General features: G+C 46.0%; 1 protein-coding gene across 7 annotated transcripts in view; it reads left to right on the forward strand.

Annotated features, from left to right (window-relative positions):
• The window catches only part of LOC146171650 (uncharacterized), a 121532-nt gene that overhangs the window by 55898 nt on the left and 43746 nt on the right, over nucleotides 1-21888 (forward strand). For 5 of the 7 annotated variants that reach the window (XM_084586443.1, XM_084586439.1, XM_084586440.1 and 2 more), the window contains 3 exons: nucleotides 808-1069; nucleotides 10168-10275; nucleotides 11485-11654. In XM_084586443.1, coding sequence (XP_084442569.1) covers nucleotides 808-1069; nucleotides 10168-10275; nucleotides 11485-11654 — 540 coding nt within the window. The remainder of the gene's footprint in view (nucleotides 1-807; nucleotides 1070-10167; nucleotides 10276-11484; nucleotides 11655-21888) is intronic. The other 2 variants (XM_084586441.1, XM_084586444.1) reach the window with 1 other exon arrangement.

Below are 21888 nucleotides of genomic sequence, written 5' to 3' on the forward strand. Positions count from 1 at the left end.
CTATACATGGTGCTACTGGAGTGAAAAAGCTAGTCAGCCGCTTGCATTGCTGCATTGATTCAGTGATTGACTAAGTTGAGGATTGCTGCTAAAACAGTGGTAGCACAGTGAAACTTGGGCATTATGAATTATTGGCTATATTGAAGTCTTCCTATATACTTTTAATGAACACGCATAGAGTTCACTTTATAATGAGAGTGGCCTAAAACAAAGTTATCACCTCTCAGACGTCAGGCTTTGCCGCATTACACGAGTGATTGGGGGTGTTATCGCTCTAAGGTTCGCGCTTTCACCTTGTGTGTTTGCATCAACAACACAAGGCGGCATTTGTAAGGATAGCTTTTGCTGCAATGCACTGTCACAGCAGCTGTGATGCGGAAGCCACACGGTGCTTGCCAACCTAACTGGCACTTGTTTTTTTTTTGCGGGTTTCGTAATATCTGCAAGCACCTTGAAAATGGAGCTAAAAATTTAGGTCTCCCCATTTCTCATTGAAAATAGGTTTGATTCTTTTGTGACTACCAACTAAACTTTGCTGCGGTTGCACCTGATTTTGTTACAGATTTCAGTTATGTGGAACTGTTTTGTGATTTTGTATGTTTTGGGCATAGTGTGGTAAGAAAAGCCAGGGGTAAAGCACAAAGGGGGATCCACATCTGGGTAGGAGCACTGAAGGAAAATGAAACAACCATAGTAGTGCATGCATGAAGAGCACTTTTGCATCTATGAGACCTTCGTTCATTGTGCGTAGAAGAATTGGCAGGAACAGTGGCCATCACCTGCGTTTTCTTGATGTCCAACATGCAGCAGACCGGCCGGCCCCCTCGAGCCCACCCCGTTGCCCACCCCTATCTATTCGGCCGAACGACCACCTCCTTCACGCCGCATGAAGAGGATGTATGGCCCACCAGAATATATGCGTGGTCTTCTGGAGGCTGCGGTACGGAAGGCTCTTCGCAGGTCAGCCAGGCGCAAGGAGCGTGCTGCTGCTGCTGCTGCTGCTGCTGCTGCTGCGCAATCCGAGGAAGGGGGATCGAGTCCGTGTGCCGTCCAGGGACATTGCCAAGAGGTGGGCTTTATTTGCACTTTGTGTTATTATGGGGGAGGTCCCACATAATGACTGTAACTTTCTATGCCTGTTTAGGCCAAGTGTGGGTGATAAGTAATGCAGGTTTAATCCAAAACTCGCGCGACAATTGCTATAATTATTGCTAGAGTGCATTGGTGTGCTGCAGTTCTGAAGTAAGCATCTATATATCTAGACAATGCAAAAGCAAAGTAACCAAATCAGAATATGTTAGGATCAGAGATGAGCTTTCTTCTCGCCCTCATTTTGCAGAATTTCCCAGCTCTCCCTCACTTCGTCGGCCTTCCTTTTCTACCTCACCAACAGCAGTATTCGAGTTTCTTACTTTCGATATGTGCCAGTGAACTAGGTGCAGATGCATCCCTTTTCGGCTGTCACTCTGAAATGCTAACGCAGGAAATAATGGGGGACATTGATGCTGCAGCCGATCATTGGCGAGGGCTAGTCGGGTACTTGGCTCAGCATGGACGCTTTGCTGCTCGAAGCCCTTAATTTGTGCCTCTGTCGGGTCGCATTGTGTGCAGAATCACCAGACCGCTTTAGCCTTTGTGGCCTAGTGGTAATGCCTTGCAATCCTAGGATTCGCATCCCCCTTCTAAAAGGACAAGCACAAGCTGCCATGTCGCGTCGTCTCGCGACGTCACATAATCAGCCTATGCCTAGCCATGTCACATGCCAACCACCGCCTCACCCACAATGCCAGATCGTTTGGAGGATGGGAACTTCAGTGTTCGTCATCATCATCAGTTGGACTATACCCACTGCAGAGCGAAGCCCTCTCTCATATTCCTCCAATTAACCCGGTCCTGAGCTAGCTGCATCCACTTGACCCCTGCAAACCTCTTGACCTCATCTGCCCACCTAACTTTCTGCCGCCCCCTGCTGTGCTTTCCTTCCCTTGGAATTCAATTTGTTACCCTAAGTGACCATCTGTTATCCTCTCATCGCACTACATGTCCTACCCATGCTCATTTCTTCTTGATTTACACTAAAATATCAGTAACTTCAGTTATTTATCTCACCCTTTCTGCTTGCTATCTCTTAACGTTACACATACCATTTTTCATTCCTTAGCCCTCTGCATTATCCTCAACTTAAGTAGAACCCTCTTGGTTAGCCTCCACGTTTCAGCCCCATAGGTGAGTACAGGTAAGATGCAACTGTTGTATACTTTCCTCGAGCGATACCGGTAAGGGGCTAGTCATAATCTGAGTGCTTGCGAAATGCGTTCCATTCCAATCTTATTCTCCTTGTTATTTCCTTTTCATCGTCTGATCTGCGGTTACTGCCTGTCCTAAGTACTAGACATATTGGCATATTACTTCCTGTGCTTCACTACCAAACGTAAACTGCTGTTCCTTCCCGAGGCTGTTGAACATTACCTTCAGCATATTGATTTTCAAGCCTGTCTTTCTACTTTTCCTGTCTAGGTCATCAATCATTCTTTGCACTTCATCCCCTGAGTTACTTAGTAAGACAATGTCATCAGCATAATCACAGATTATGTTTGCGTTCATTCATGGTTCCGGTACCGTCGATGACACCAGGCATTTCGTATACAGGGTGGCCAGTTTTCCTAGCACAATATTCCCCCAGCCTTCAACAAATCTACAGTTATCTGATCCTCTCCAGCTGTTTTCCCCTTTTCATTGTTTCTAACGCTTTCTTAACCTCGTCCTTTGTCACTGGCCGAATGTGTGACTGCTTTTCCCTACTGCCAATCTCATTATTGTCCTGACTACTTTCACTACAGTAGAGATCAGTATACTAGAACTCCTCAGCTACTTTGACTATCTTGTCAATATTCGTGAGGACGTCGCCTGCCTTGTCCCTTAGCACATAGACATCTGATTTTTGCCTGTGCCCAATTTCTTCTTCACCGCTTTAAGGCTCCTTTCGTTCTTTACAACGTGCTCAGTTTTGTCCATGTTGTACTTCCTTATATCGGGCACCTTGCGCTTATTGATTAGCTTTGATATCTCGGCCAATTCGATCTGGTCTGTTGGATTGGAACTTTCATACTTTGGCGTTTCTTTCAAACCTTTCAAATCATATCTTTAGTCTCCTTAGACAGCTTACCAGTATCCTCTCTAACTACCCTACCGCCTACTTCTACAGCGCACTCAGTAGTGGTACAGTCAAACCTCGATATAACGAACACGCATATAATGAATTATTGAATATATCGAACTCTTCCGAAATATTTTTGTCAAACACATGTATTTTTAGCTTCCCATTGCCAACACGGTTTGGCATAAAACGGATATTACGAACTTCGTGACGCCAAGCACTACCTCACTTTAATAGCAGGAGTCAGGCTTCGTTGCACTACATGTGTGTTGTGCGGTGCAGCAAACGTTCAGGACTACCTCGCAGGCGCTGACAGCGCCACAGTGCCACGACGGCATTGGGAGTTGACAGCCAAAGAAATCTATGGCCTCCGAGATCACCCCCGCGTGCCTGTTTGTCCGCGCGGAGGTGATCTCGGAGGCCATAAGAAATCGTTCGCATCTCACAATCGCTGACAGCGCCGCTTCAGCAGCGGCGGCAGCGGCGCGGTCGAATATTGCTTTTGCCTTTTTTTGGTGTCTTTCGCTTTTTTTGGTTTTAGTGTTAGCAGCGCCGTCGTGGCGTGGCCATCGTAGTCGTCGTAGCGCTAGGCGGAGGCTGCGTCGGTCGTCATGTCGAGTGTGGTGCGCGGGTGTGCGTAGTGCTGTGATGGCGGTGAACGTGAAAAAAAGAGCAGCACTAACGTTAAAGACCAAGCTCAAGATAAAATTAGGGCCTTCAAGGCAGTTTACAAGAGGAGACTGATTGACACTTTTCTCGTGAAGCTTCTTTGAAGCAGGACTTGAAGATCGACTTGCTGGGAGCATTAAAGCGGCATGGGACAGCGTGAAAGGTGAAACGATTGCCAACTGCTTTCGGCACGCAGGTTTTGTTCCTGCAGAGGCCTGTGCATCAAATGACGATGGGGACAATCCTGACGAAGCAGAAGCAGAGCTCCGCAAGCTCGATGAGCCTGGAACGATTTTTCGCGTTTTGTTGGTGACATGCTCGCAACAATGACTTTAGAGGACTTTGTAGGCAGCGATGGACATCGCGGCGACCACGGCTGTGCTGACGGACGCCGAAATCGCTGTGGAAGTTTCTGAACATCCCGCAGACGAACCTTAGGCTGACCCTGCAGACAGACGATGAGGGCATTCAGACTTCACGAGAAACGCTTGCTGGATTGGATATACTGCGCCACCACTGCAGTGGATTTGCCCTTGTTGAGTGTTTGCAAACTGTGGAACAAGGCGTGACACGGAACGCGATCAACACAAAAAAGTTGGCCGCGATAACGCAGTTCTTTGCGCATAAAGAAATGGATGTGACCCAAGTAGGCACCCTCTGAGTTGCTTTGCCTTCTCTGATTGAATTTTGCTGCTCTTGCATGTATTTTCTACGAAATTTTATATTGGGAATTATGGATAGAGCGAACTATTTTCCGATTTTTTAACTGTTCATTATAACAAGGTTTCACTGTATTTCTGAAAAACTGTTCGTTGCTTCTAGGCTAATGTCTTCATCCTCGGTTAAAGCTGAATATCTATTCTGTAGTGTGATCCTGAACTCGTCTGCCCTTCCCCTCACCGCTAATTCATTGGACTTCTTCCTTACTAATCTGTTTCATTCCCTTTTCAGATTTCGACTAATTCGAGACCTTACCATCCTGTGGTCAATACATTGCACTTTTCTGATTACCTCAACATCCTGCATAAGGGCGGGGTTGTTAGAACACAGTATGAAGTCAATTTCATTTTGTCTCTCCGTTGTGCCCGGCAAACTCTCCTAGTAATTTCCCCCTGCTATTCCCAGAACCAATGCCATAGTCACCTACTGCCTGGTCTCCTGCCTGCTTTTGCCCTACCTTGGCATTGAAATCTCCCATTAGTACAGTATACTACTGTGTTTTTCCTTTCCACATTGCCAATTCTACATCTTCATAGAAGTTTTCGACTGCCTGATCATCATAACTACATGTAGGTGCGTAGGCCTGTACAACCTTCAGTTTATACCGCTTATTAAGCTTAATTACAAGGCCTGCCACCCTCTCATTAATACTATAGAATTTGTCTATATTACCAGCTATATACTTATTGACGGGGAAACCTACTCCTAGTTCTCGCCTCTCCGGTAAACCTCGATAACACAGTACATGCGCATCCTTCAGTACAGTATATGCTTCATTCGGCCTCTTAACCTCACTAAGCCCTATGACATCCCATTTCATACCCTCTAGTTCCTCCAACAGTACTGCTAAACTAGCTTCACTATAGTTCTAGTGTTAAATGCTGCTAGGGTCAGTTTTCAATGGCGGCCTGTCCAGCGGAGCCAGGAATTCTTGGCGCCAACTGCTGCGTCACAGGTCTGACCGCCGCCGTGGTCAGTTGCTCCGCAGCTGCTGGTGACTGAGGGCCGGGGTTTTACGGGACTAATCATGGGAGCTTGCTGCCAATTACTGCACCAGGGTGGCCAACGCCTGTTTTGGTGAATTAGTGCATTGCCGGAGGTGTTCACCGGCATCAGGTCGCACCCCAAACTTGAAAACCTATTTATGCAATTTCATCAACACGCTAGGTTGGGAATTGTGGGACACCGAGATTCGAACTACAGTCCTCTCGCAAGCGAGGCGGATGTTCTACCTCTGCGGGACCGCTGTCCGCCATGTTAAAATGCAGGGTATGGTAAAATACACATGCGGTTAATTTCAGTGTGGTGACAGAAAAGTCGCCGTCAAAGTGGAATGTGCCAGCGTTAGACTGCAGGTTTGTCATGTCTCCTTTTCTTCTAGCAGCTGTGGTCGGTTGTGTCCTCCTGAAGGTGATGTCTACAAAGAGCACACCTGGCAACCAGTGCTCAGCCTGCCACCATACGTATCGCCTCCGCTCTTGGCCATGTCACAGCTAGCGCAAATGTTTGCTGCCAACGTGTTGCCTGCAAACTGGCTGTGTCATTTTGTTTGGTTTGGTTTGTGGGGTTTAACGTCCCAAAGCAACTCGGGCTATGAGAGACGCCGTAGTGGAAGACTCCGGAAATTTCGACCACCTGGGGTTCTTTAACGTGCACTGACATTGCACAGCACACGGGCATCTTGCTTTTCACCTCCTCTGAAAAGCTACCGACGAGGCCAGGATTCGATCCCGCAACCTTGGGAACAGTAGTCGAGCGCCGTAACCACTACACCACCCCGTCATGAAGTCAAGGGTGCCAATGAGCTCTCAGCCATGGCATGGGGCTTTGCGACATCAGAGTCTCGGCCATTGAAGGAGGTCCTGAGACCTCAAGAGCAATAACTTCCTGATGCTATCAGGTTTTTCTGCTCATATGGACTTGAATCTACAAGACTTGCATAACATACACATCGTTGCACAATCAAAGAAACCTATACAAAAGAACCAGGGCATCATGGATGGCAGACTCAAATGCCAGGCAAATTTGGGACATTTTTTGCACCTTTTCCTCCATCTCACGACCTCTGTCCTCCCTCACCCTCTCAAATTTTTCTTCTGCAGCAGTCCTTCCTCACCTTTACGTCGGAGTGAATTCCTCATGCACCCATGTTTGGTCAGGATGAATAGTAAATGTGTCAGTGGAATGGAAAAAAAAAATCAACAAGTGATTGTGACAGGTAAAAACAAAACAAACAAGGTATCATTCTAAATCTCTGCTTTGCAAAGCCAAGCATTAATCTTTCTGCCAAAAGACTGTGGTGAGTGCTAGCTTTTTTGTGAAAGAGTTTTTGTTAGGATTATCAGATAGGAAGTATGCAGGCCATTGGGTGGCATTTTAGATGTAACTGGGCAGCCCAGATTCACACACAAGATTCACACACGTTGCACAAAGGTACCCATGTCCTACAGATTCAGTAGGACATGGGTACCTTGGTGCACACTTATTACTCTTCTTGCTTGGATTATGGCCGCTAAGTGTACGCTTCAGGTAGGCTTGAGGCCTGCCTCAGTGAATTGCAGCAAGAATTTTGATTCTAACTCTACTCTTGAGGTGTAGGTGTACCCCCAAAAGTAACGGCCCAGTGGGGGTCACTTTACGGGGCAGGCAGAAGGTGCCCACATGCTGTATGAATCTGGGTGGTTGAAATTGGTCTTCCAGTCTGAACCAAAACTAAATTTTGAAGCGCTATTTTTTTCTTCTTGAATTTCCTGTTTATACAGTAAAATCTTGTTACAAGAGAGACTCGTTATAAGAGACACTTGAAAATGGTTTGGTTGGTTTCCCTATATTTGTCATGTTAACAACATTGCATACAAGAGACACTCTGTTACTAAGGGCAACTTTCGCAGGTCCCTAATGCAACTTCTTCACCATTTATAAAAGACACAACCTAGGTACATTCATGCAACGCAGCTGAATTGTACCAACTCATATGTGCAGCAGTTTAGATTCCTTTATCTGAATTCTGTTCCACATCAGTGTCCTTTTTTGTTGCAGTATGTCAGGAACCAAGAAAGAGTGCTTCCTCTTGACGGGGGGGTTCAAAATTGTCCCCATTGTTTCAGCCACACAGGAATGCCAGTAGCTGAAACAATGCCAGTGGCTGAAACAATGGGGACATTTTGACTTCCCAGTTGGGAGGAGGCAATTTTTTGGTTCCTGACATACTGCAACAAAAAAGGACACTGATATGGAACAGAATTCAGACAAAGGAATCTAAGCTGCCGCACATATGAGTGAATAAAAATTTTTGGTTACAAGAGACCTTGGTCACAGCAGACTTCTTTTTCGGGTCCCTTGAGTGTCTCTTGTAACAGGTTATACTGTAATAGTTTCTTAATGCCTTTTTTTTTCATTTTTCTGACTTTTAGTTTAGTGGGTCAGCTCGGGCCAGTGCTTGCTCCGTGATGGGCCCAAGCACAGTCACGAACTGGCAGCGCAAAAGTGAAATTGCGTCATCAGATTCCCCAGCGCTCTAGCAACGCAGAATGATTTCATGGGCTGACCTTTTCTCTCGTGTTTCTGTAGTACATGGCTAGTGCAAAAAAAAAATTCGGAGAGCAGTGTGGAATCTACACTGTAGAAATGTGAAAGCCTGAGTGTTGCTGGTGCACACGGTGCATCACATTTGCTCTCATTGTCATTAACTAAATGCACAGTCATTATCACTCATTGCAGCATCATTGTCATTGCTATTATCTTCCTCAGGGTGGATAAGGAGAATTATGATGTTCGTTGCACTACCCAGGGTGGGGTGCATTTGGTAGCAGCGCTCGGCTGGGGATCCAAGTGATGGAGGTTTGATTCCCAGTATAGACAGGATTTTTTATACTCGCGATTTTTAGACTCATACTCGCGCCATCCGCAATTCAAGGCGTTCGCCTTAAAAATGCTGCTAGGCTAGCAGGACGCATTTCTTGTGCGAGGGGGCACGGAACCTTGACTTTCCTTGGCCTTGGTGACAACCCCCCCCCCTAAGTGTGTTTTCACACATCCCTCGCATTTCGCCAGCTTAGCTGGAATGACTGCAATTTGTTTTTCCACTTTCATTTGGCCTCTAGTCTGAGCCAAAAAAATGTGAGCAGTGAAAGCAGGAGATATTTGCCCAAGCCGCTTCTGTGTGTGCCTTTCTGCTTGCTGAGAGGAATGTTTCCAGTCCAGTTCATAGTTGGTTGTACAGTCGAACCTAAATATATCGAACTCGAAGGGGATCGCGAAATAGTTTGATATATCGATAACTTGATATACAGAAATCGGCTTGTGACGACACTTACAATATGAAAAAACGATACCGCATTTGTCGCGTAATCAACCTACTCGCATAATATATCCACCCTCTACTTTTGCACCCGAGAATTTGAAAAAAAAAAAAAACGTTAAGGCCAGCTCGCTCACTTGCAAGCGATCTCAGCGACGATGCGGCAGCGACAGAGCGAAAATTTTCAAACTTGGAACTGCGTCCCTCTCTCCGCTCGAGCCACCGCGGCAGCTCAAAACAAGGTTTCTGTGTCGCTGCGGCAGAAATCAGAAATCGCGAGCGTTTTCGCTTGCATGTTGATGGCGCGCGTCACTTCATTTCGGTCCTCTCATCCACTGCTCATTTCTTGGCAGCGTGCCAAGATGCTGCGCAGCGATAACGTCAGGGCGCGTTTATCTTTTCATAGCTCCTGAGGTGACGGGGAGTGAACTTGGCAGAGTGCCTGTGATGGCTTGATTGCGCAAGCCTGGTTCGATTTATCACGCCGCGCTTGGAGTGGGCATCATGATCACAGCAGCTGACCGTGTGCTTTCGTTGATTCATACATGCAAGGATAAACGAATCCCGCCAAAAAAAAAAAGCCCTGCCGTTTCTTAACGTCCGCAGCCGCCATATCTTACGCTACGCCGCGCATACAGCACACCGATAAAAATGAATGACTCTTGCAAAAAAAAGAGAGAGAGAGAGAGCCACGTCAGCCGCCGCCCGCAGGGGGTTCGCAACACACGCTAAAGCGTCCGACGTCTGTCTGAAAACGGGCTGAGCTGGCTTGGCTCATGCGTAGCGCGTGCTGAAGGAAAGAGATAGCTCGGCAAAAGAATGGGCACACCCACGCACATGGCTTGCAAACGTCATGTGCTGGTGCGCGGGAAATGATAACTGCAGATGCGCGCGCCTTTGGGGAATGGGCGCGTCGGCGCTGCCCAGAGCAGCCGTCGCCGAACTGTCCCCTCATTCCTTCCGCGCGTGGCTTGAAAACGTCACGCGGCAAACGGCCAAGGGTGATGCAATCGTCTTTGGGGAAGGCCCACTTTCCAGTGCGTGGTGCGGAGTTCGATATATCGAACGACCGGTGAAATTGAGTTCGATATATGACGCGGCTTTCCTATACTTTTACATAGGGATTTTCAAGGGGATATTCCGCGAGTTCGATATAACCGAAATTCGATATATCCGGGTTCGATATAACTGGGTTCAACTGTATTGTGGCACTGTGCGTGGGTTTTTTCAGTAAGTGCCTGGCAATAGCGTGCATAGGTGTGGCCACATGCTTAAGACGTTGCTGCAGTAGCACCCCTGAGACCTACAGCTGTCTGTACAGGTGGTGCTGGTTACTACTTCGGTGGGGCAGGCAGGCCCATCATCAAGTGGTTCCTCATTGGCTGAAGAAGAACCTGCATGCTCTCCCGAGCCTGGGCACATCTACAAGGTACAGTAAAAGCTCATTATTTCTACACTGACGGGACCACCAAAAACTGTCGAATTATCTGAATGTCGAAATATCAAATGAACAAAAAACAATGTTTGCCGCAACAGGACGTGGCTTTTATTTGGCACAGAAATCTGTTATCGTCATCTGCTTTTTTCGGCGAACTTGAGCGACTATGATAGCTTTAACAGCTGCCAGGTGCTCCGCGGCACACGCACCATCAGGGATTTGTTCACGGAAGTCCTCCAGCCGGACAAGGCTTCTGCGGTTTCTTGCACTGTGCGCTTAGGCATTCGGGGCAACTGCTCACAATCGTCACCTTCCAACGAATTGTTCTTGTCAGTCCTTTCATTCTTTACATGGGTGGCCAAGGCGGTCCTTTCAACATTATACTTGTCCATCACATCGCGGCGTGAAACACCGTCCTTGAGAGCCTTCAGTATTTCTACTTTCGTCACTAGGCCTGGTACTTTGGCTGCTTTGCTGGTGTCACCATTGCACAAAGGCAGGGCGCGCTACCCACTCGAAAGCAGCGCAGTAAACACGCTGGCAAAGCATGCAATTACCAGAAAAGGCGCTGCCTTACGATTAAATGACTGTGATCGTAGCAGCATCGCATGGAAACGACACACGACTCGATAAGGTTAAGTGGACGACACCAACGAGACTGCTGCAATACGACAAAGCACAAAGAAAGATGTCAGTGCGATGTCAGTGCACGTTAAAGAACCCCAGGTGGTCGAAATTTCCGGAGTCCTCCACTACGGCGTCTCTCATAGCCTGAGTCGCTTTGGGACGTTAAACCCCACAAACCAACCAAACCAACCAACAAAGAAAGACGCTGGTTGTTTCAGCCGCCGCTAACCTCGCTAACCTCGCTTCCCTTGCCCCCTCTCGTGCTGCTGATGACGATAGCCCTACATTCCGGTAAGGCGTTGCCTCCTGCCTTGACTGTAGCCACCCTTTGGCTTCTTCTTGTGACACCACCCTTAGGTTGCATGACCTCCACCCTCTCCAGGTATTTCCCATGGCAGCCACCTTCCAGTTGCCATACTTCACAGGCCTCATGCTTTTTGAATTTCAGATAGTGCAGACATCTTGTCCAAATTAGGGAGAGTTCACTTCCTTCTGAAACCATTATTCTGGCTCTTCTTGGGGCAATCTGGCATGCAGTGCTTGTGGCTTCACCTCTCGTTTGCATATTGGCAGGTGCTTCCTCCTGTGGGCCGTCAGCAGCAGGGCTGCTCGTGCGTGCACCCTGAGTGTGAACGGCTGCCGGAGCAAGACTTGGCTGCCCAGGCTTCGACCGTGCTGCAGCCGCTGCAGCTGGGGGACTGGAGTCCAGACTGCGACCCCCGGTCCCGCACCGCCCCTGCTCGGTCAGTCATCTTTGAATATACTGCATCCATCCATGTTCTGCCAAGTGAGTCTGGCAGTTAGTACAAGGTTTCATTTATCTATTAGACCACTAATCCTTCGCTTTAAAGAAATATGCAGAGATTGGAACATACTGAATGCTCTTCTGAATGTTGCACAGACACCTAACCCATGTCCGCCATGGTACAGCTTTCCCGATGTATGCAACTTCACGCTAACATGCTTTCATAAAAAGCAAACCCCACGTGAACACATATTACGGGAGTTTTTCGCAGTAGATGAAACATACAAGCATTACAGTCAAATCTTCATATAACGAACACGCATATAACAAATTATTGAATATATCTAACTCTTCCGAAATATTTTTGTCAAACACATGTACCGTATACACGCGTGTAATGGCCGCACTTTTTTTTCCGCGATTGGGGTGAAAATCAGGGGGTGCGGCGATTACATGAAAAAGACAGCGAAAAAAATTATTTGCTTTATCTAATTATTTGCCTTTATTATTGTCAAAAAAACTCCTCGTCCTCCTCTGCTAAACTCGTCAGGATTTCAGGCTTGTCCCGTGTCCAAAACATCACTCCTCGTCGTCGTCCTCCTCCTCCTCCGAACTCATCGGGACTTCAGGCTCGTCCTTGTCCCAGATGAGGTCATCCTCCGTACCGTCCAGCCTGTTTGATATCCCTGTCACCTTGAAACTTTTTTCCACAGTCTCGAATGAAACCGTGGCCCACGCTTCGAGTATCCAGTGGCAAACGGCCACAAGCGATGCCCGTTTCAGTCTGCCGGTTGGAGTCTTCTGGTGGAGGGCCGTTGCCATCCGCTCACTGTACACACGGCAAAATCCACACTTAAAAGGGCGGTTTATGGAGACGTCCAGCGGCTGAAGCATGCCGGTCATGCCTCCAGGTATGACGGCCAATGTTAGATGTGCGGAGCTGTTGCCACACGCTCTGTCAGGTGCCCCTTGAAGCTGTCTAGGACGAGTAGAGAATGCGTCGCAAGATTCGCCCCTGGTCACTTCTCCCAAACACACTTCAACTAGTCTGTCACCAGCTCATCCGTCATCCATCCTTTGTCCTGCGCACGAACAAAGATGCCATCAGGGAATTTCTCCGCAGGTACAGTCAAATCTCAATATAACGAATCCCGCGGGACCGCAAAAAAATAGCTTGTTATTTTGAAATATCGTTATAATGAAAAATCTGTGATTATAAGCCAGTGGTCAAACCTAAGTATGAAAATGACTTACCTTGGCAGTAGGCACGTGTGTAGACAAGCAAAACCTCAAGTGAAAATGTTGCACTAACTCCAAAGCTGATTTGAAGAAATCAAATATTTTCTTCTGCTGCGCGCTGCAAACACGACCGCGCACTACATTACACCACTACAGCACATACACCTTCTACTTTCCGGAACACCTCATTGCGTGCGTGATTGCACCGAGCAATGAAAGTACGGACTTCGTCCATGTGCAAAAAAACAAAAAAACAAAAAAAAACATCAAAGTTCTCTTTGACCCCATTTTCAATGCTCCCTGAACTTTGAAAATATTGTCTCAGTCTTCCATATTGATCGCGGCAGTCGATGGGGCAATGCTAGCTGTCTGTAGAAGCCGAATCGCTTTTTTCCTGCATCGATTTCTTGCAATGAAAGTAGCTACGTTCAAATCTTCTTGGCAGTTCGCTGGCTAATATCATCGCCAATCTCGCACAAACTTCGCAATAAGATAATCTGTGGCAAAAAAAAATAAAAATACCGTCCCGCACGCACGAATACACGAACGACCGAGCTGCGTATGGCACACAACACAAGAAGAAAAAAACGCAGGCAGCTAGGCCTGCTGGCTTCTGCGTAATAAACCATAGCTTCATGGTGGCGCTAGGAGCTGGTCCTGGATGTCCTGATGATAGCTACAGCCCACGGACCATAAACACAGAATCGGCGGTTTCTGTTTCGTTTCACGCGAGAGTTCCAAGCTGCGGAGCTGTTAATTTTAGCCGAATTCGTAATACTGATGTTCCAAAATTATAGAAGAAGAAATAAAATATGTTCGTTATTCTGAAATATACGCTATTTTGAAATTCGTAATTCTGAAATAGTTTAACATTGAAAATATAGCAAATCTGCCGGGGATTCTTTAAAAATTCGTTAATTTAAAAAGTTTGTTAATGTGGTGTGCATAGTAACAAGGTTTCACTGTAGATGTTTCCGCTTAAAAACTACATAAGGCAGTAGTTTTCGTCCATCCGCTGTGATGCAAAGCATGACCGTGCATCGCTGCCTTTTGCTCCCCGATGTAAGCACACGCACGCTCTTCTTCCCCTTTGCCTCGACTGTCACATTCTGGGGTGCGTCAAACCAAGCCGGGGTTTGATCGGTGTTACCAATCTGAGAGAGAAGGTGCTCATGTTCTCTGCACTTGTTGATAACAAACTTGTGGAACTGCAGTAGCTTTTCGCCATACTCCTCGGGTAGACGTTGACACATCGTCGTGCGACAGCGAATGGACAGGTTTTTTCGCTGTATGAAGCACGAAATCCACCCATTGCTGGCTTTAAACACGGTAGCCACAATCCCCTTGCTGCGTGCAATGTCTAGCACTTTCATGCGCAACATCTCGGTCGAAACAGCAAAGCCGTTGCACCGCGTCTCTGTCACGTACTCAAGAAGTGAGTCTTCAACTTCCGGAAACATGCTCTGCTTCCCTTGGAAAGCACGCCTCTGAACATTTGTTTTCCTGAGGGCATCTTCTTGGGAGCACCATCGCCGTACACATTTTTCTTCAACGGCAAACTTTCGTCCAGCCGCTCTTTTTCCTTCTTCTTTTGCGTAGTGAATCACTTTCAGCTTAAAGTGAGCGGTATAACTAACGTATTTTCCCATCGAGGAAAAAGAAAATCTTCAGCTCACGAGTGCAGAACAAATCAGGGCAGCGATGCGTTCCAACTGCGAGATTGCACGTAATATGCTTCGGGCGATCGAGGAAATGGCTGTAAAACGAAGGAGCGAACAGACTTGGATTGGATTGGATTGGAATTGCTGGCCTCACCCTTTGTAACGGGCGGGCATCGCTGCGGCTAGGAGGCCCTCTTCGTAACGGAGGTGGTGGCCGCTGCCCCCATGCTCGACTTTTTTTTTCCTCAAATATTTTGTTCTTAATTCTTATTGGCAATTCTACTTCTAACCTTACGCTTCATTTTGGCTTTCACTTGATTTTTGGGCCCCACCTGGCGGCAGTAACCACAAAACGTTCCGTATTTCTTGCACCGCACAGTAGACGGCACTGCCCAACTTCCTGAAACTCATGGTGCGGTTTTTACTCTGGAAATTTTTTAAAAGTTTTTTTTTCCAATTTTCTTTCTAAAGTTCGGGGTGTGGCCATTACACGCGTGTATACAGTATCGTTAACTTCCCATAGCGAACGCGGTTCGGCATAAAAAGGATATTAAGAACTTTGCGACGCCATGCACTGCCTCACTTTAATAGCAGGAGGCAGGCTTTGTTGCACTACATGTGTGTTGTGCGGTGCAGCAAATGTTCAGGACTACCTCGCAGGCGCTGACAGCGTCACAGATGCCACGACGGCATTGGGAGTTGACAGCCAAAGAAATTTATGGCCTCCGAGATCACCCCCGCATGCCTGTTTGTGCGCGCGGAGGTGATCTCGGGAGGCCATAAGAAATAGTTCGCATCTCACAATCGCTGACAGCGCTGCTTCAGCAGCGGCGGCAGCGGCACGATCGAATGTTGCTTTTGCCTTTTTGGTTTTTGCGTCTTTCGCTTTTTTTGGTTTAGCGTTAGCAGCGGCGTCGCGGCATGGCCGTTGTAGTCGTAGCGTTCGGCGGAGGCTGCGTCTGTCGTCATGTCGAGTGTGGTACGCGGGTGCGCGTAGTGCTGTGATGGCGGTGAACGTGAAAAAAAGAGCAGCACTGACATAAAGACCAAGCTGAAGATAAAATCGGGTCCTTCAAGGCAGTTTACAAGAGGAGACTGATTGACACTCTTCTCGTGAAGCTTCTTATGAAAAAGACTTGCTGGGAGCATTAAAGTGGCATGGGACAGCGTGAAAAGCGAAACGATTGCCAACTGCTTTCGGCACGTAGGTTAGGCCCGTGCATCAAGTGACGATGGGGACAATCCCGACAAAGCAGAAGCAGAGTTCCGCGAGCTCGATGAACCTGGAACGATTTTTCGCATTTTGTTGGTGACGTGCCCGCAACAATGACTGTAGAGGACTTTGTAGGCGACGACAACATCGCGGCAGCCACGGCTATACTGATGGACGCCGAAATCGCTGTGGCAGTTTCTGAACATCCCGCAGACGAAGCTCAGGCCACGGCCGGTCTCGAGGGAGAGAGCGCATCTCTTCTCTTACGGCCTCTCCAATGGGGTCTGTTTCCACCGCCCGCCGCGCCTCGGTGGGGTCGCCACCGCCCCACTGCTGCTACCGCTACAGCTGTTCACGCGCAAGGGAAACGCGCGCTCGCTTTTAGCTTTGCCCGCGTCAGTTGCAACCGGCAGGTGCTGACATTTCGCCCCTTATGGTTTATACAAAGTCCTGTAATCAACATCGAACATTTATCGTGTACGAGGAATAAAATACAGTCAACAATCCTTCGTCAGTGCGGCCGTGCACGGTCGAATGAAGCTTCGGGTACACTTCAACATTTTTTACCCCTAAGTTTTGTACAAAAATAAATTTACCAGGCTATGTAATGTGCCTTTGAATGTTTTAAGCAGGTGTAGCGCGACCTGACGTGAGTGCATGGTGAACTGTTGGGTGGAGGTTCTGTCAACCGCTACCGTCTTCGTTTAGATCAGAAGAGGCACCGGCAAAAATTCATGGCGCGTCTCAGATTCAGAGTAAAGAACAAAAATTTACTCATATAATAAAAATTTCACTTGTCTAGTGGAGTGGGCTGTTCTAGCTTCGTTCAAAACAAATCAGTCGGTTGAAAGATCGAAGATATATGTGTAGTCTCGCGACTTTTAATCAAGGAAATGAGCATAAACAGTTAAGCAGAATCGAAAAGAGCGACAAACAATAAAAAAAATTGTCCTTCAAAGTTACACATTGCACTATATATTCATCAATTCATCAAAATGCGACCTGCGTCTAGAAAATTCAGTCTCAAAATCTTCCTGCATGGCTTGTGCACATAGGAGTTGGCCTCTCGGTCTTCTCTGTCACTTTCCTGGTATAATTATTTGAGAAGAAGAATTTTGAGAAATTTTTCAAATATCAAAGAAGCGGACCTAATAACATAGCTGTTGTCAGTTCTTTTAGGGCAACTCAGTGTTGAATTCTGAAATGCTGAATGAATCAGAATCTTAAGTACTTCGAGAACATTTGTGTGTAGTAGGTGCACAGCAGCTTTTTCGAAAAAAAAAAAAAACAAAAGCTTGTCCAATAGGGCAACAAGCTCTGGTTTTGGATAATGCAGTCCACTAGAATATTGTCCTCGTAGAAGAGCGTACTACATGGGGCTGGTTCTTTCGCTAGTTTCAAGATAGCGCAAGCGTCACACCCGAAGTTGATTAACTAAACGATATATCCAGCGACGTAAGGTAAACCGGAATATGTGACAGTGGGAAATGGGATGGTAGGAGATGCCATCACTTCCTTCAGTGCCTTTATTTTGTTCTCAGATTAAACGACCGTCTTGACAATGTAGTCATGTGCCGCTAGCTGTTACGGCCCTCTCATCTAGCATATGTCATTCCCTTCCGCACATTAACCTTACTTTCCCGAAGAGAGCCTCAATGGGTCGCTATATAAGGCTTGAAATGAGTCTTCAGTGAGAGTGTCCTTCTTTAACGCTTCAGAAGTTTCTTGCATACTTCCGATATAGCAGGTGAACTCATTTGTAAGTCACTGCATCGAGTATCACCTTCATCATTTATTGGCCACTTCGAGCACAAGTGGTGTCATGAATATCAAACCATTTTTTATTGTTTTCATAATAAGCATAATATCGTGTAAAAATTTCATTAAAACAATGTTTGTCTGCAAAATTAAAATAATGTTTATAATACCACACATTGGCTAATGTATGAATTGTAATACCATTTAAAAGTCAACTCTACAACATTTACTTTGACTGTTATACTAATACTTCATGCAAACATTTTGCAATTTACATTACATTTTTATGAAATTATTTTCATCTTCGGTACTACATGAATGGTTTCGCATCTAGCGCTGAAAAACGGTTTTGCTGTTGCAGACGAGTTGCTGTCATGTTAGCCTTGAAGAAGCTTCGATGTAATCACTGCTCAGTTTTTTTTTTTTTTTTTGTTCCTATTCTTGCACAGGCTTGGGGAAAATTCGGATTAAAATGGGCGAAAGTAGCTACCATGCCACAATGTATGCCATGCTTGTCGAACGTTTGCTGAACGACAGTGTTTTTTATATCCGTTCACGTGTGTAGTATGTTGACGACATGCCGCTGCAGCATCTGCCTTCTGTGTTTTTTAATTTCGGGGCCGCACTCACAACAAAACTCGCGAGCGACAGCGGGAAACCAGGCAAAAGCCACTCGAAGCCGCTGAAACAGACGCGGAGCGAACAGTGAGCAAGTCGCACCCCTTGCGGCGGCGGAGAGCGCAACTCAAGGAGAAACTTTCCCATTGTTCCCGCGGCGATTGAGAAGGCCGTAAGAAAGAGCGCGCGCTCTCCCTCGAGACCGGCCGTGCTCAGGCTGACCCTGCAGATGATGAGAACGTTCAGAGTTCACAAGAAGCGCTTGCTGCATTGGATTTACTGCGCCGCCACTGCAGTGCTATTGAGAGCAGTGGGTTTGCCCTTGTTGAGTGTTTGCAAACTGTTGAACAGGGCATGATACGGAACGCGATCAAGACAAAAAAGCAGGCCGCGATAATGCAGATCTTTGCACGTAAATAAATGGACATGACCCAAGTAGGCACCCTCCGAGTTGCTGTGCCTTCTCTGATTGAGTTTTGCTGCTCTTGCATGTATTTTCTACGAAATTTTATATTACGAATTATGGATAAAGCGAACCATTTTCCGATTTTTTAACTGTTCGACGAGGTTTCACTGTATACAGCATTTTATACTGATGGTTCTAAAACAAAAAAAATCTGTTGGAAGTGCAGTAGTTCGCGACAAATGGGAATAGACAGTGCGACTACCTGAATGTTCATCAATTTTCACTGCTGATTGTTATGCAGTCTCTGTAGCGGTTGAAAAAATTATGAAAGAAAACATAAACAGTGTTATTTACTCTGACTCTTTAAGTGTAATTACAGCACTGCACCACAAAAATTCAACTGAGCCCTTAATTGGAGATATCATCCACAATGTCGTAAAAGCCATTAAAAAAGGACAGATAATAAAAATGTGCTGACTCCGCGCCCACGTGAGGATCAGGGGGAATGAAAAAGCGAACGAATGTGCATCACACGTGCATAACACTGAAATAAATCACGTCAACATACCCCGTAAAGACTGCAGAAAATTTATGATGACTATACTAAGAGCTAAATGGCAGGCTTGCTCAGTTTTGCACTACATCTGTGCCACCGGGTGATTGGAAAACTTCTGTTGTGGGGAAACTAAAGCTGGTGCTTTCTTAAATGGTGGTTGCGCGCTCCTTTCAGGACTGTCACACAAAGTGTGAGTATGGAAATAGAAATAGGAACTTAAAATAGTTTGTGAGCGAATTTGTTGTTCGGTTTGAGTTGTACCGCATGTTTCCATTTGAAGTCCCTAACAAATATCGAAATTGCGGATGTTCTCGTTCCCTCGTGGTCAAAAATTGTGGAGCTCCTAAACAGCACCCGGTAGCTTATCAGGCACAGTCAGCAGTACACTGCCAGCGTTCTTGCGATACCAATACTCTCGTGGTAGGCGAAAGGAATCCACACTGATTTAGGGGAATTCCCCAAGGTGGCGTAGAGGGAGTAATTACCACCCTCTACCCTGCAGCCAGAGTGGTGCATGCGTGTCCCATGTGGCAACAGGGCCACGTGAGTCATGCGGATTGCAAATAAAGAACTTGCGAAATGCCACGGGAGGCATCAAACGGTGCTTCAGAATGTACTGTTGTATTAAGGACAGCGCGAATTCACTTTTTTTTTTCCCAAGCTCTTGAGGGTAGCTGAAGTGAGCTTCTCCACCAGGCTTTTCAGTGGCCAAAAGTGTGTGGATGGAGAAAGAAGGCTGTGTGGGTTGAGAAAGGGTTTGCTAGTGGGGGAAAGCAAACAACGGACACTAAGGCATCTCGGTGGGCTACTACCATTGAAATACGAAAAGTGTATTCAAGAATTATGTTTATTCACTAAACAGCACTAAACATCTATTTATCAGCACTAATTTTCCTAACATTTCCTGGAACACTAATACGATGCCCATTTTGTCTCCCTTCTCAGCGCAGGGTGATGAATTCATTAACTTGTGCTCCTTATTTTCGTTGACGCAGCTAATTACTGAACCAACCAGAATATCACCTAATGCCTCAAACACACTTGATCTCATCCTGACAAATAGACCGGATTTTGTATCAGACATTACTTTATTTTCAGGCATTAGTGACCATTTATCAATTACTTTTCACCTTAATGCGGCATCCCCCAAACATGCAAAGGCAAAAAAGATTATACGCGACTACAAGAAAGCAAATTTCGTGGCAATAAATGATGAACTATGCATTTTCATGGAATCTTTTCTTTCAAACTTTCATGACCGTTCCATTCAGTCAAACTGGGATATCTTTGCAGGGGAAGTTGCCCGTCTAACAAACAAATATATTCCAGTCCGCAACATCGTCTCTAACTCGCATGCGCCATGGTACAACGCCCATATCAAAAAATTATCAAACAAGAAAAAACGGCTTTATCGCATCGCAAAACGTTCACCAACTGACTCGCGCTGGGCTGCCTACAAAGCTGCCTCCAAATTATACATAATGGCACTAAAAAGTGCCAAGGACCACTTTTTATTTAACACCCTACCGGAGATGCTACAAACAAATCCCAGAAAATTCTGGCGAGTAATCAATCCCACATCCAGCAATCCTATCGCTTTGTTAAACTCATGTGGTGAATCGGTTAATAATGATATCTGTGCTGAAGTGTTAAATGAGGCTTTTGTTAATAATTTTTCATCCAAAATCTGTACCAGTCTTCCTACTATATGTTATCATGATTACCTGGTGATGCCACCAGTGACTGTTGACACAGCTGGTGTTGCTCGCCTAATTAATACTCTAAAAGACCATTCTAGTCCAGGATATGATTTCATTAATGCAAAATTTTTAAAAAGCACTTGTGCCTATAGCTCAGTTATTTTAACTTATATTTTTCAACAGTCACTGGACACAAGCACACTTCCTGAACAATGGAAAATTGGAAAGATCGTTCCACTTCACAAATCAGGGAGCAAGTCCTCTCCTGCTAATTATCGCCCCATATCCATTACTAGTACATGTTGCAAATTACTTGAACATATCATATTCGCCACACTCGTGAACTTTCTTGAGAGTAATTCATTCTTCTCGTCTGCACAACATGGTTTCCGCAAAACTTATTCATGTGAGACTCAACTAATTTCTTTTACAAATAGCTTACATCATATACTGGATAAGTCATCAGTCGTTGATTGCATCTTTTTAGACTTCTCGAAAGCATTTGACAAGGTTTGTCATCAGTTGCTTCTTCAAAAATTACTTCCCCTAAATATTGACACCAATTTGTTCAAATGGATCGAATGCTTTCTCACCAATCGCTCACAATATGTCTGCGCTAACGGCTACAACTCATCCTTTGCTAATGTTCTATCAGGTGTTCCACAGGGTTCCGTACTCGGACCGTTATTGTTCCTAATTTATATAAACGATCTTCCATCCTATGTGTCTTCTAACATACATTTATTCGCTGATGACTGCGTTATTTTTCGTGAAATAAAAGACGATAATGATATTAACATTCTACAGCGCGACCTCACGGCTATAATCAATTGGTGTAATCAATGGCTGATGGAACTAAACTCTAACAAATGCAAGGTAATGCGTGTCACCCGTGCTGCTAATTCGTCCCCTCTATACTCTCTGAATGACATTGAACTTGATAGCGTCCATTCTTATAAATACCTAGGCATCCACATTTCATCCGACCTAACTTGGCGGCTTCATATAGATTACATCATCAACAACGCTAACAAAACGCTAGGTTATCTGAGACGTAATTTTTCCCGCGCCCCGTCTACTT

The sequence above is a fragment of the Amblyomma maculatum genome, unplaced genomic scaffold (assembly GCF_055883805.1).
Source record: "Amblyomma maculatum isolate TAMU_Amacu unplaced genomic scaffold, ASM5588380v1 scaffold_19, whole genome shotgun sequence".
Lineage (NCBI taxonomy): Eukaryota > Metazoa > Arthropoda > Arachnida > Ixodida > Ixodidae > Amblyomma > Amblyomma maculatum.